Source organism: Thermobia domestica, chromosome 4 (assembly GCF_964235325.1).
Source record: "Thermobia domestica chromosome 4, izTheDome1.hap1.1, whole genome shotgun sequence".
NCBI lineage: Eukaryota > Metazoa > Arthropoda > Insecta > Zygentoma > Lepismatidae > Thermobia > Thermobia domestica.
Window position 1 is genome coordinate 9,640,320 of NC_137457.1, and position 16,155 is coordinate 9,656,474.

The 16,155-nt window shown below is 34.2% G+C and overlaps 1 protein-coding gene across 1 annotated transcript in view; it reads left to right on the forward strand.

Annotated features, from left to right (window-relative positions):
• LOC145683627 (uncharacterized) overlaps positions 1–16,155 on the forward strand; it is a 497,638-nt gene that overhangs the window by 339,741 nt on the left and 141,742 nt on the right. Inside the window, exons 77-79 of the mRNA XM_081754963.1 lie at positions 1,723–1,752; positions 3,247–3,279; positions 7,645–7,668. Coding sequence (XP_081611089.1) covers positions 1,723–1,752; positions 3,247–3,279; positions 7,645–7,668 — 87 coding nt within the window. The remainder of the gene's footprint in view (positions 1–1,722; positions 1,753–3,246; positions 3,280–7,644; positions 7,669–16,155) is intronic.

Consider the following 16,155-nt stretch of genomic DNA (forward strand, 5'->3'; position numbering starts at 1 on the left):
CAGTAGTATGCGTTTTCAAAATGAATCAATGATAAAAGGAGAAATAAATAATTGGCATAATTCTTAAATATTTTTTGGTAATTAAGTATAAGTTTATTTTGTCAGAATAAAAAGCTAAGAATGCTTTTACTAGTTTAATTAGGAACCTACTCCCAAAAGAAAATTAGAAAAAAACAAGGCAAAGATATTAGTATAATATTGAAACAGATCTACAATATATATATACTATGTGATCAAAAGTATCCAGACACCTGGCTGAAAATGACTTACAAGTTCCTGGCGCCCTCCTTCGGTACTATTGGAATTCAATATGGTATTGACCCACCCTTAGAATTGATGATAGCTTCCACTCCCGCAGACATACTTTCAATGAGGTGCTGGAAGGTTTCTTGAGGAATGGCAGCCCACTCTTCACGAAGTGGTGAACGGAGGAGAGGTATCGACATAGGTCGGTGAGGCCTGGCAAAAAGTCGGCGTTCTAAAACATTCCAAAGGTATTCTATAAGATACAAGTTAGGACTCCGTGCAGGCCAGTCCATTACAGAGATGTTAGAGTCGTGAAACCACTCCGTCACAGGACGTGCAGTAGAACAGGTGCTCGATCGTGTTGAAAGATGCAATCGCCATCCCCGAATTGCTCTTCAACAGTGGGAAGCAAGACGGTGCTTAAAACATCAATGTTGGCCTGCACTGTGAGAGTGCTATGCAAAACAACAAGGGGTACAAGCCCCCTCCAAGAAAAACACGAACACACCATAACACCACCAGCTTCGAATTTTACTGTTGGCACTACACACGCTGACAGATGACGTTTTCCGAGCCTATGCCATACCCACAGCCTGCCATCGGATCGCCACATTGTGTACTGTGATTTGTTACTCCACACAACGTTTTTCAATCGTGCAATGTTTACGCTCCTTACACCACGCGAGGCGTCGTTTGCCAGTTACCTGCTTGATGTGTGGCTTATGGCCAGTCGCTCGACCATGAAATCCAAGTTTTCTCACCTCACGTCTAACTATCATAGTACTTGGAGTGAATCCTGATGCAGTTTGGAATTAATGTGTGATGGCCTATTACACTTTACGACCCTCTTCAACTGTCGGTGGTCTCTGCCAGTCAACAGACGAGGTCGTCCTGTACGTTTTTGTGCTGTACGTGTCTCTTCACGTTTATACTTCACTATCGCATCAGAGACACCGGACTTAGGGATGTTTAGGAGTGTGGAAATCTCGTGTACAGACTTCTAACACAACTGACACCGAATCACCTCAACATGTTTGAAGTCCCTGAGTTCCGTGGAGCACCCCATTCTGCTTTCTCACCATGTTTAATGCTTACTGAGGTCGTTGATAATGAGTACCTGGCAGTAGATGCAGGACATTGCACCTAATATGAAAAACGTGTGTTTTTGGGGTGTCCCAAAAAAACGTTTGGGTACTTTTGATCGCATAGTGTATATATATATATATATAATATACTGATATACTGTAAACTGGATGCACCTTGCTAAAGATAGAATTCTTTGGTTCTTTTGTGCATGCCGCACTGAACATCAAATTACGTAAGTGATACAGTTAATTTGTTATTTAGACATATACTTTTCTAATTACAAATGTTTAACTTTGTTAATTTTAATAATATGTTAATGGTGTCTTGATCTTAATAATATCTAGAGAATAAATTATTAAGATTGCTTAAGTTTTTAATTATTTGTTACAGCGTATGATTACTATGATCATCGTAGAAGATGTAAGTATGGCAACATGTTTATTCCTTCCTTCAGAAATTTCGAACTAAAGTGTCATAATTTTAGTGAGAACTATATGTGAAATTCATTTTTAATGTATTTATTTCCGCCAATTTTGTTTTAAAATGTTTAAGTTTAAGAGTAATTCTTAATACTGGTAATCAACATTATAGCATAAAAAAGTAAGACATAGATTTATAATTGAAAGCATTATCTTTGGAAAAAGAATGCTGTAAAAGATAAAAATATTTTACTTCAGTATAAATTACTGTTTCAAAAGTAATCCTCGAAAATTGTACTTATTCACAACTTAGATACAATGGTTGCGTACTAAATAAAATGTAGCATATCAATATCTCTGACCAGACAGAAACTGGAACAACATATGCTAAAGCGATTTCTTAAATAAAATACAATTAAAAATTAAGTATTATTTGAAATAAGTGAAGACTTTCTAGATAACACCAAAATAAGATTAACTAATGCTATTAAGTACAGAAACACATGTCTGCTAAATACAGAAATATTTACTAAATTATGGCCTCAGTGCTACTGATGAAGCACGCATTAAAAATACAGAAGTTATTAAATTTGTATATTGGAATAAAGCTTGTGGAGAAACATGCCTTTCACGGAATGTGTTAAATTTAAGTTAAATCCTTTTCTTATATTGGAATGAAGCAACGATCGTAATCTGTATAATACTAACGAAAATTACTTTCACGATATACACAAACGAAAACGGAAGTGCGTAGTTTGGAAGTTGTACGAACATCATCTTTGAAACCATACGTGTTGTCAGTTCACTATATAAGAGAATCCTTGGTCTCACCTTTCGCAATGCGATAAATTATGATTCATTGTATTCAGAAAATAGGCGCGAAGCGTTTTACAAATTACGTAAGGCATGCAAAGAGCCTTTACTGACAGCGTTCCCTTTGTTTATATCCGCACATGGCTAATTGTAGTACTTAAAATCTAGTTCGACTGTTTCCAGTTTATTCATTTGTCTTTTCCTATAAAGTATATGGTATATGTTCTTCTTTTACGTTTGGTAGGACTTCCGTGGAAATTTGCTTATGTTTGTCCCTTTCTTCTCAGTTTGTTCCAATGTCATCACCAGATTCTCCTTTACTATTTGTCCGTAATCAATGTCAGTTAAATTTTTAAAAATAGTCTTCTTGTGATCATTTTCTTTTAGCTCACGTGTATAAAGCATGTCAATAATTATACGTGTCTTTTATAAAGTGACATGTATTACTTTTTGCTAATAGTGTTAATTAAACAGAAAATAACTAAAGAATAGACTTTCACTACCACATTATCTTTCTGTTTTTAAGTTGATCTCAAACGGAAAGTTGTAGGAGGTTCGTTAAGTATTAATATGTAGAAACGATATTTCTTGCTTAACATTTAAACTAGTATTTAAAATGTATTGCATGACCAAAAGTATCGTTGTAACGTAGACGATCATAGAAACTTAATACGTTTTCCAGCTTTCAGGAATGATCCTCCGAAGAATGAATCTGGTAAGTAGAGAATGATTTGATCAATAAGCAAACCTTTTATATACCCAAGATGAGAATACGTTTATATTTTCTTCATAATAATAATACATATTATTTCACCACAGTATTTTTTACAACGTCTTGAGGTAAACATAGAGTAATCTTTACAGTTTCATTAGAAGTTGAAGAAGCTGTGTTAATAAACGACAAGGGTAATACAAGACGAAAATATTAATCTTAATCTTGGAAGACCTGCTATAATACTGCCAAAGATAAGACTTTAGAGAATTTTGCTTAGCAGTAGGATTGTGTTATCATACATATCGTCGCGTCTCTTAAATGGCTAGTACATATACCACAGTCAAGTGGTTAGTGCGCTGTTCTGGTGTCCGAGTGGTCCCGCCCATCCGGTGCTTACCCAATTTTCGGCGTCCACTCAGCGTTGTGGGACAAAACTGGGGAGTTACGTGAATAAAAGACATGGATGCCACTAGTTCTATAGAGCTCCGGATATGGTGGCTAGCGATAGGGCTACGCGGCGCACTGAGCACGCGTTCATCGCAAAGTTGTACGTAATTACACCAATCGCTGAGGGATGACATGGAGCGGCTGAAGCTTACAAAAGTTCCATTCTGCCTAGTATCTTGGTTTTTAAAAGCTATTATACAGGAGTCATACAGAATGCAGACTTATCCTAATATACACCACAATTTGACGTAAGTATACCTGATCGAATATGAGAATACAATGCGTTACAATCCACTAGAAACACAAATCTTACAAAGTACTTAATTGGGCAAGGGGATTAAGAGAAACATCAATATCAATACTTGCATCTCTAGAATACTTGCATCTCTAGAATTAATTACTAAATTATTCTTTAGTAAAATTTCTTAATTATTCTAGTCATATAAATCAGCAGGATAAGCTGCACAACTCGAGTGAAGGGTGAAACAGATGATAGAAAACTAGGGAATAATGATGTTATTCTTAAAAATATAATTCAACAAGTAGTTCCACTATCATTCCACACTTAGTGTAGTTTTAAGGAATTTAAAATAAACCTAACTATCGCCTATCCCTTAAAGAATATCCATATGTAATGCACCAATACTACCATGCTTTACAAGAAATGAACTTTGCCTCTATTAACAGTGAGAATTGTATGAAGATTACCATTTATTTTGATATAATTGTGTATTTCTTAAATATATACCAATGTTTCATAATTGCACTTTAGAATTAGTGGAAAACACATTTCTATGGTTTTATAGTTTTTGCAGTCTTATTATAACCCATATAGTAAACATTCGTTACCATGGAATTGTGCACTGACTACTGAATAAGAAGGATATGATCTATGATACTAAACACAGTAAATTTTTCCAGAGTAAATTTTGAAGTATGCAACTAGACTAAAGTAGGTAATAGTTCTATTAAAACATGACATACAGTTACAGAAGCAAGTGAAATGAGATATGTTTATATATTCCTTAGGAGAGGAGAATGAAACTAAAACTAAACAACAAAGTAGGTTTTATAGAAATATTTTTTAACAATTCTAAATAGTTGCTATTCTAAATTTATGACAAATATGAGAATATGAAATTTGTAATTTTTAAGTCAATTGTATTTCTCAGTAGTCATAGTTTAATTGTAAACATTTGAGTACATGAAGGATATTGTTTGCCTATAAATAGCTACAATGACATTTATATAGACATATTCATTTTCATATGTGTAGTTAAACCATAGAAACCTTTGTGTCTGTCACAAAAGAAAAAAATATCTTTTCTCTGGATAAAATGTTTTACAACTTGAGGTAATGAAAGATATGAAAAAATCAGTTCACTTAAACATGCAATTAGCCTTATTATCTTCGATTCTGCAAGTGCGACAAACGACCTGGAAAAGAGACGTCAGTCCTCTGGTTCTGTGTGGAATAGTTCAGTAGACTGAACAGTGGATGAAGAAGGAAGGCTGAATTGCAGTTAAACATGAACGCTCTGTTAGAAAACAATGCACAAAATATGAATTGAATGCGGTAATACGATATCTGAGGACGAAGGAAATTTTCCGCATAGGGGCTATTCATCGCGAACTTTGTAGCATGTTCGTATCAAACGTGATGGGTGAAGATGTGGTACATGAATGGTGTATCATGTGCACAGATAGAGAAACTCATGTGCAATATTGGGGAAGAAATGCACATCCATCTGAAATGAACTCGTACAGGTAATGAGCTTGGCTGCACATTTTCAAGAACATGAAACAATTGCTTGCATCAAATCATTTTGACACTATCAGTGAGCCTAACAATGCTGTTAGCGGGTGCTGTCATTCCTAACTGACAGATTTGTCTACAGAAAGAATTTTAAACGTTGTGACACGTTATGACAAGTGCCTCAATTTCAAAGGTGAATATTTTGGAAAGTAATGTACTGTTATGCTTCTCTAGTGCACAGCAATACATCACTTTACTGTAATATATATATATATATATATATATATATATATATATATATATATATATATATAAGTTATGCATCTCCAAGTATGTCATTTATAACAAAACAAGTATGTTCTTTAAATTGTCGTTGTACTATTAGCCTATTCAACCGCCCCCAAATGTATTTAAAATTTCAATGTTGTTGTGACAAAGCCTTTCAATATATCCGATCCGTTATTATTTAATAAACTTCTTCTGATTATATAATGTTAAAAAGTAGTAAAACATGTTTCCATGCAATAGTGCTAGTGGCGTATTTACGAGGGGCTCTCTGGCTGAGACCCGACTCCCGAAATAAATTTGTTATATGCACAACTTAATTAAAATTTGTTGGCAACCAAAAGGAAAAAAATAAGTGCTTATTCTAGTGTTGTGCATAGCCCCTTCTGAAACAAATCGTAAATACGACACTGAATAGTGCACTAATTACTGATGAACCCCTGTCGCGAACCCGCGAGATATTTCTTTTGCGTGCTTCTACAAGCCGATGTCTGACGGTGGCAGCGGATGCCGATTGCATCGAATACGCAAGTACCTATTACCTCATATTTGCTTAATATACCATATATCGATAATTTTATGTGTTTGTATGAGTGGGAGGATTTTGGTTGTAGCAGAACAACGAGTTTTTTTTCACCTTTTGCTTTACTACAAAACAGATAATTACTTCTAATATAAAAACTGTATAACACATAACTATCCAACAGTTACAAACGTTTCTCGAAGTCTTACAATAATGTGGTACGTCGTTTTCGCGTGACCTTCTGCAGTAACGACTAACATTTTCAGAGAGTACTGATAAATATCATTTATGATTTTTGTATATGTGATAAATACAATAATATTCACATAGTAATTACGTGTACTGCATATCTATATTGCAAAAAGGTTTAAAAATGTATCGTTGGGGAGGAAGGTGAAAAACTCTAGGGAAAGGCTTTACCACACTTGGAAGTTTTTCCCTTATGAATTCCTATACGTCACCATTTTCTTGAAAATATGTATATTTTTTTACCTTTTCCTCCCTCGCCAACAGTTTGGTACACTGATTGCCGGAAGATTAGGAGGATTGACGAAGGAGGAATCGAATTCGCGACATACAAGAAATACATAGTATAAAGTTATTTTCCACATACTTGTCAGTTGATTAAAATTTGTAAATCCTAATCCATTTTGAATACCTGATTTTTTGAACTATTTTTAGTAATTTCGGAATTAAGTGGTTAAGGGACAATATGCTTTATGATACTAAAATAGTAAATTCGTTCTGAGTACATTGTATAATACATATATAGACTAAGGTAGGTAACAGTTATCTTAAAACATAATGCATATGAATAACAGACTAAACTTATATTTTCTAAATTTTACTTCGATGTAAATTTAATTACTTTTCAACTTCATCCAGTCACCGTTTACGGAAACATTTAAGTTAGTATATCACAATATAATGGTAATGTTACTTGACTTATACGAAACTTACAATTTTTGGTACTTTTATATAGTAAGAAGCAATGGCCAGGATTCATCGTAACAAAGTAGAGCTGAGATACAAAATCATATGAAAACCCCATTTTCTTACGTTTGTGTTCTTTTGTCTAAGTGAGTCGTCTAGTTCCAAAACGGCTCTTGACTATTTCCAGAAAATCCAAGAAAACGTTTTTTTTTTTTCAAAATGTAGGATCTGCATCTTTTTTACATAGGCAGAACTGAAAATACTTAAGTGTGTTGATGTGGAAAACCTGAATATCCTCAAATACTTTCAGTTTTACAAATCGCATCGATCCTACAGCTTTTCTTGGTTTTCTACGATTTTCTGTAAATAGACAAGAACATATACACACAAATATTTAAAGTATGATATTCTTCTATTACAGATGCAAAAAACGAAAGTAAACGAAGTAAGTTATACTTACAATTGAAACTTCTGTTAGTAATAATTTTAAAAGTGCTTGAATAAAGTGTAAAATATTACCAATAATACATAAAATAAGAATGACGGACACTATTGTTATGGGATTTAACTCCACATTTGTAGGTACATGCAATACGCTTACGCAAAATATCATTATCTTATTCACGTACCCCTATTAACTCCGTAAAGACTAATAATGTGACTGCAATTTGTTATTAACCTGCACATTATTTTGTAGACGGTCCCCACAGTAAGTAAATGTTATATCCTTCATAGTTAGAGACAGGTCTAATACAATGAACCAGTATCAAGAGACATCCGTAAGGAACAAATACATTAGAGCAGATAAGTATATCAAAATTTGACCCCCGAGGTCAGAATTTTTCACGTAAACCAGGACATGGAGCTCCACGGAAACCGAAATATAATCTATATTTTGTACATAAAAATTACTATTTTTAAAATTTTATTTAATTTGCTTAACGTCTTTTGTATATTATAATGTATTATTAAATAATTGCATATTATTAAATATTAATATTAAATAATTAAACAAAGGGTACAAACTACATCAAAAAATGAACTAGGTTAGCAATTTGATCATATTACATTGGTCGCATTCTTCATAGCTATATTTTTTTATTGTTTCTAACACAAAACGCTATTTTTAAATACCATAGCATCTTTAACAGACACAATAGTTTACAAACCTTGAGGTCACAAATATCACCAATGTTTTTGCACTATAGTCTTTGTCAGTAAAATCCGTAATAAAATTCACTGGTAGCTTTAGACCCTCTAAGATGAACTGTCACTGTCATTTTTTGATATCTCCGACTTGCTTTGATGGTCACTTTGACTGATAGCCCTTTCATTATCAGCATCCAAAAACAATACATAATACGACTTTCTACCCACACCATTAACTATTGCTGTGACTTTCTCTGAAAATTTTGGTTCAGAAGCCTTAACTGTGAACAGCATAGACATTTTCAAACTGGATTGTAACTAAACAATTGAATTTCGACAGATATCACAATTGAAGATAAAAGGGAAAAGGAGAAATGTCACAAAACTGCTTTATCGAGAAAACGGCGTTTTTATATTTTAAACCGCGTTAAAAAAATAGGGTACTCAAATCTTTTGCCGCTTTTTACATGGACATTTCGACATCTACCCATGTATGGCATATACTGTCAAATAGTACCATGAGTCACCACCAGATAGTACAAAGCACCCGATAAAGCACACACATGGACATCCCTTGTTTTTCCCCTTACCCTTCAATTTAAATCCACCTTATAAACTGAAAACAGGAAATCAGGGATGGCACAGAAATGTTCCGTAAACTCCGAAATGGAGTCTCACAGACTTCGCGCCCCTGTTCAAGCAGCACTGGAATAAACGTTCAGCACCTAAACCGCAGAACGAACTTAACTGACTATAACGTACCGAGGAGGGCGTGGTACTATACAAGAAGGACATTTATAGGTGTTACATTATTCGTGGAGTCTGTCGGACTCCTTGTCGGAGGTTAAGGGTGAATAGCCAAAGTAATTTTTAACACTTCTTCTCAGTTTCGTTATGTGTCTGTGCAGATAAAAGTACAGATATAAATTACGTATTCTGTATTTAGACTGATGTAGAACTTGTCTGTCTTTCTCTAAAAAAATAGATTGAATAAGCATCATTCTTTGTTTGTGGACGACTACAATTTCCGGTAAACGTTTCAAGAAAACTTGTTCCAGAATTACTATAACTCAACATTCATTTCTGAATTTAATGGAGGAACTGACATGGATACTCTAGATGTATTTTAAACATTCTGAATGGAAAGGTTCAACTTCAAGTAAACTAAAATAAAGGATAGAGGCATAATGCCATACCATAAAATATTACGACAGAAGCTATGTTGGTAAAGATCCCTAGTAAGAAGTAGGTAAGCTTTACTATTTGAAGGTTAGTGTGTACATCATAAATCTCGTAATTTTTCTCCCTCAGCAAAAGGCCAAAGACTGGCACACAAGATTATCCATAGAGTCGTTCCGAATACATAAACTATTACGAAAATCTGACTTGGTTAGGCTTGGATAGCCATTGATTAGGCTTTTATTTTAAGTGTTATACTGAAACATAGTATAAGAGTGAAACACTTAAGAACTAAACACTATACCCATGAGACCGTTAGAGGTATTTTTTATTCGCTCAGCCACGCGTATTCTCAGTCAAAAACATTCAAAAACCTTGAACATTCAAAAACCGCCGAATTATCGTGATTGAAAATGGTTCATATTTGTATATTTTCTTGATTTGAAAAAATAAAAAAATAAAGCAAAAAGGGGAAAGGAATTGGAAGGGAAGTTACTGAAACCACAACAAGGAAGATTAATAGAAACTGAACAGGAAATAAAGAAACAGAATAAAAAACGAACTAGTAGAAATCAACAAAAGCTTAACTCTAAATTATGTCTTATTATATGGCTGGTGTATATTTTTGTGTGTGTGTTTTTTTTCTATGTAAGTGTCTGATTGTCTCTTTGGCATCTTCTTCTTTTCTTCTTCCTTCTTGTGTTGGGTTTTCTCCGTATGCTAATTTCTTTCCCCTGTATGTTGTTTTGTTTTTTCTTCTGTGCAGTATTTTATGCATTCCTTGTTTTTTTATCTGAAAAAGTTTTTCATTAACTTTAAAACTATAATTTCACTAATATACTATTCCACTAATATTTTAACTTACAGTTACACTTTTCACTATAACTATTACTTCGGAAATAATACTTTCTACTGGTACTATCACTTTCACTTATGCTTTCAACACTAAATTCACTCATTTATTCCACTTTCATTTATTTCCCCTGTGTTGTACTGAATTTCCCTCAGGTTTTCTCCCCTGTATTTTAGTGTTGTACTTGCTGGTTTGTCACATGTTTTATTTTCTAAATACAATATTTTCTTTGCTTATTACTGGCCTTGTCATAAATTTTTCTGCCGTTTACAAGGGGTTCTTGAGTATTCTTATCGGTTCCTAATGGACTGGGTCCGGAGTCTACTCGGAGCAGTAAGTGTGAACCCCGATCCGTTATATCCCAAGACCTTCTTCAACAGTTTTACTCAACGCCGGAGTGGTAGTTCCTATTTCCACTTCACTTCCCTTCCAAGAACCGGCCACCACAAGAACATTCACTCACACTTCACATCCCACCAGAATTCCTATCAAGTCACTAGACTGGAGGTACTTGTAACACATTCCTTTTCCGGTGGAATGCACTGTTTTCCAGTGTTTCTCATCCTGGAGTCTTGTCTCCGGTCCTAGAACACCTCATATATTCCTTTTTTCTTTCACACTTTCCAATCACTTTCGTCTCCTTATGTAGGTTTGTTTCCTTAGTTCAGAATACTCATTTGTAATTTTATTTAGTTTCTCACAATCTTCTTTGTTCATTTAAATTTCCTGTAGGAGTTGTCCTTGTAGATCTTCTATTAATCTCAGAGTATCTTCCAGTATTGAGAATCACATTACGTGGTGATCACGAGTGCCAATTTCCCCGCAGTTAGAATTTCGAGTTTGCCTTGCATTTATTTTGTGAAGAAATTCATCGAACGGTCCGTGTCCTGTTAAGAAATGAATAATTCCGAAGGTTGGGTTTGAATACCCTATCTGTAATCTATGATCTACATTTGGAAAAATTTCATGCACTCTGTGTGCTCTGTCGCATTTTTGCCATTCATTATTCCATGTCTGTATAATGTGGCTATTTATTTCATTTTTGTCTTTTAATTCTTTTTCAAATATTTCTTTAATTTTCTCATTATTTTCTTTTCTTAGCCAATAATTTGCTGCCCGTTGTTAAGCTACATAATTCATGGGTTTCGTTCCTAATATTGTGCATAATGCACTATGGGATGTAGTTGAAACTGCTCCACATAGCCTAATTAATAAGTTTCTTTGCGGTCTATTTCTTCTAACATTGTATGTTTTATTTTGTAAGGTTCTTTCGATCCATATATATGAAGCATATGAGATTGCAGCCGCTTGTAGTGTTTCCTTATATAGTTTGATTATTTTTGAAGGTAATCTATATATTTTTTGTGCAATCGTTATTATCGTATTTAAAATATCATTTCCTCTATTTGCTACAAATTTTATACGTGCATCAAGATTTAATGTATCCCCTAATAATAATTCAACATACCTAATTTTCTGTTTTCTAACTATTGTTTTACCATTCAATTTAATTATTGGATTTCGTTGCAACTTGTCCCAAAGATTAAATATTTAGTTTTACTAGGAGAAATTTTTAGTTTTACTTTCATTACTACATTTTTTTAATGTTTCTATTATGCTATTCCTGTTTTGTTCAAGTTCTCTACGGATGTTACCAGTAGTCGTTATTGCAACATCATCACCGAATGCTACTACTAAATCTATTTCTTTCATTTTACTTATTTAGTCTTTTTTACACGGCCAAATTAAGGCTAATCATGCCTTGTCTCCCACTTCACCATGCAATACAATAATATCATGATTTGTAATACAATAATAATAATAATAATGAAATATATATAAATATATAAAACTCGCAATCATATTTAAAAACACATACACATGCACAAACGCAGCACACCACATTCACACATAGATTACATAGATTACTACAAATAACCACATGATATAGTCAGATACATTTAGTGAACAAAAGAAATAAAAGGTAGGAATTATAAAAATCCGCAATTTTTTTCAGATATTCGTAAGCCTTGATAGACTTATGAGGATCTGATCAACCGACTTCTTAATCAGGCTGACTGACTGAGATTGTCTTGTGTTGGATGGAAGGTCATTCCACGCATGGATATTGGTTGCAAAGAACTCATTCGTGTAGAATTTTGACAAATGTGGGGGTAGAGAAAGAGTTTATTTACACCTGATCTTATTTTGTGATCGTGGTGAACATTTAGTGGTTGTAAACATTGAAATAAGTAGGAAGGCTGTTGAAAGCGCAATGTCTTAAAGAGAAGTATGAGTCGATGCAAATTACTCTATCGGCAAGTGTCAAAAGGCCCAGCTTTCTGTAGTATGGAGTTAAGTGATTTGATCATACGAGATTATAAGCAAACCGTATACAGGCATTTTGGATACGTTGCAAACTGTACATTAATTCTTCATTTAAGTCTGATAGAACTACATCACAATATTCAAGGCGAGGGAATATTATAGACTTTAAAAGTAGTAGCCTTGTTTCATTGGGTAGAATTTTCTTAAGTCTAGTGTACGAATGGAAAGACCAGAACACTTTCTTACATACGGCGTTAATGTGAGGTTTCCATTCAAGGAATTGATCTATTATTACAACAAGATTTGTAACACTTTTAGAAAATGGAATAAATGTTCCATTTATCTCTACTGTTAATATATTCTAAATGTGCATTTGTATAAGTCGTTTAGAGGAGACAGAAATGGAGTTCGATTTAAGTGGATTTATGGTTAACCAATTTTTAATTGACCACAAGTAAATGCGGCGCAAATCGTCATTAATTAGTTGAATTGTCCAAGTTTTCTGGTTGGCCTGAGATATGTATTTGGAAATCATCTGCGTATAGTTGATACTTACAGTATTGTAAGACACAAGAAGGTCGTTGAAGTACAAACAAAATAAGAGAGGGCCAAGGACACTTCCTTGAGGGATGCCTAAGTGAGATTCCGCAGTGCAGAAGTATCGGCTACTGTTACAAACTGCTTCCGTCCGTGTAGATAATTTTGGACCCCTTTCAAAGCACCATTGGAAAAGTTAAATTTCGTCGCCAATTTATGGAAGAGAATTTTATGTATAATTGATTGAAAAGCTTTAGAGAAATCTAGTAGAACAAGAACAGTTACTTCGTTTCTATCCATTGCTAGTCTAATGTCGCCAGTGATATAAGTACTGTGGTACTTTCTGAAGGCTGATTGAAAATTGTATTTCATTAGATCGGTTCGAATTTAATCACTAACAATGTATTCTAATGACTTTGAAAGAGCAGGTAAAATATTAATTGGCAGAAAATCATTAATACTTGTGATATTACTTGTTTTGGGGAACGCTAAGACTTCAACTGTTTTCCAAGCAGATGGAAAAGTGCCGCTCATAAGAGAACGGTTGAAAATATTAGTAATGAGATTTAATATAAAAGGCAATTTTAAAATAATAAATTCGATATTAATGATGGTCTCCATGACTATTAGAGACTGAGACATTTAAAGAATTAGAGGACTGACTAATAGAGGACATTAAAAAGAAAAAAATATTTTATATACATTCTGGACTCTCATATGTAATTTTAGAGACTGTATTACATAAAAACTTAATGTCAAAAAAAAATGTTAAGATCATCTGCAGTAAATGTATAGTTAGACATTTTGTTTCCTACTACTCTTAATCCCTAATATATTTAACTTTTTCCACAAAATTTTAAAGTTGCCAGTGCTGTTCGCTATGTGCGACCCAATTCCATTTTGGCGTTCCTAATTAAGTGTGTAAATCAATTTCGTAAGATTTTATATTTTTTAAAACAGTCGTCAGCCTGTACTGGATTATCTTTACGAGAATTCGTTTATTGTCTATAAGAGGAGTCTCGTTTAGCTATTAAATTTAGAATTTCTTTAGTTAATTACGGGGAAGAAGGTCGCGATACTTTGCGTTTAATGAGTGAAGGATGCTTATCAAGTAGTCGTAACATATCGTGGTATTAAAGAAATTAAGATGTTCGTCTATAGACGAAGAGCTGTAGATTACCTGCGAATTAATATTTGACGCATCAAAGAAAAGGGCAGCTTCATTTATTTTATTTAAGTTTCTGTACGAGATAAGTTTTCACTGTCTCTTCGGAGTATGTATAGAGTAGCAGAAAAACATTAAATCGTAGTAAGATATACCTGGAATTGGTAATTGCTCATAGTGAACAATATTTTGCGGATTATTCGCTAAGATGAGATCGAGTAGTGAATGTGATTTAGCAGTATGGAGAGTGGGATTTAGAGCGCATATTGTCAGATTTAAAAAAAATCACGAAATATTTCACTTTCACTGTTCGACTTCAGCATGTTAAACTGAAAATCTCCGAGAACTAAACAATTTTTCATCAAAGGGCAAATGTTGCAATATTTCATCCTCGAAATTTTTAAAATTTGCTTTTGGCGGTTTGTACACCGAACAGATGAGAGCCTTTTTATTCCATAAACTACATTCAATGATAATGTACTTAGTAGAGAACCTGTATTTTTATACTGACATAGCCAGAGACATATCAACGTCAACCCTCACATAGATACCAACTCCACCAGTGCCTTTTGCATTCTGTCATTTATTATGAAGTGATAACCCGGTAACTCATACAGATTACTATTTAAATTTGGCTCTGTCCACATTTTGGATTCCAAAATCTGGTGTACACTGTTTTGCAGGGAAACGATAGTTCGAAATTCACCGAAAGAGCTTAGAAGGGACTGTACGTTGAGGTGGATGACGTTTAGGGTTGTCCCCGCTGCTGGTTTACCCAGTTCTGTTTACAGTAAATTTGCCTTCGGGGGCGAAGGGTGAAGAAGAGTAGGGGACAGAGAGGACGGAAAGTGATCTTCAGTCCTGTTAGGGCAGGAGTATGTACAAAATATTTTTGCGGGAGTTGAAGACGGTGTTGCTATCTGTGGCAGATTGTCTATTTGAGGCATACTAAAGTTTAAGAATTGTTAACAGTCAAGTAAAAAGAAGTTACATATTAAATACTCATTATGTAGGGTACGAAAAAACGAAGAAACATATGAAACGGACTTACCAAGAACTGCGTGATTAGAATTGCTGATTTACGATTACGAGTTACACATATGAATGCTTCTAGTAGAAAAACAAACACACGCGAAACAGACATATCACGTACAAGGGAATTACATACATTAACACACAAGAAATACTACACTGTACTCTACACATTTATTCCAAACGTACAAGTCTCGCTCACTCAAAGGCGTAGTGAAAGTTCCCTACCCCTTTCACTAATAAGGTTAAGAAACTGTCGCTCGGAGGTCACATAATACTTCTGGTTCTCCAGAGCAATGACAATTTTGCCATCTGATGTATTGCGGACCCCAAAAGCTTGCGTAGCTTCGCGAAGTAATACCAGTCGTTTTGTGGTAAGAAATTCGGTGATAAGAAATTTGCTGCCTTTCAATTTATTTTTGGCTTTCCACACCAATTTTCTGTAACGATGTGACACAAATATTACAATTAAAGAACTGTGACCTTCAACCACCACATCTGCAACAGTCCTGGTTCTGCGTTTCATTTCGAGACGATGTGACCTGTTCACATGTTCTATGTTTAGAGCAATGTGCAATTTACTCTTTATAAAATCGATTGCTATGTTCGTAGGATCTTCGCCAGGCTTCTCAGAAATTCCATATTATGGCAGGAATTCCGTTTGTCTACCAGTTCTAAGCAGCTGCAAT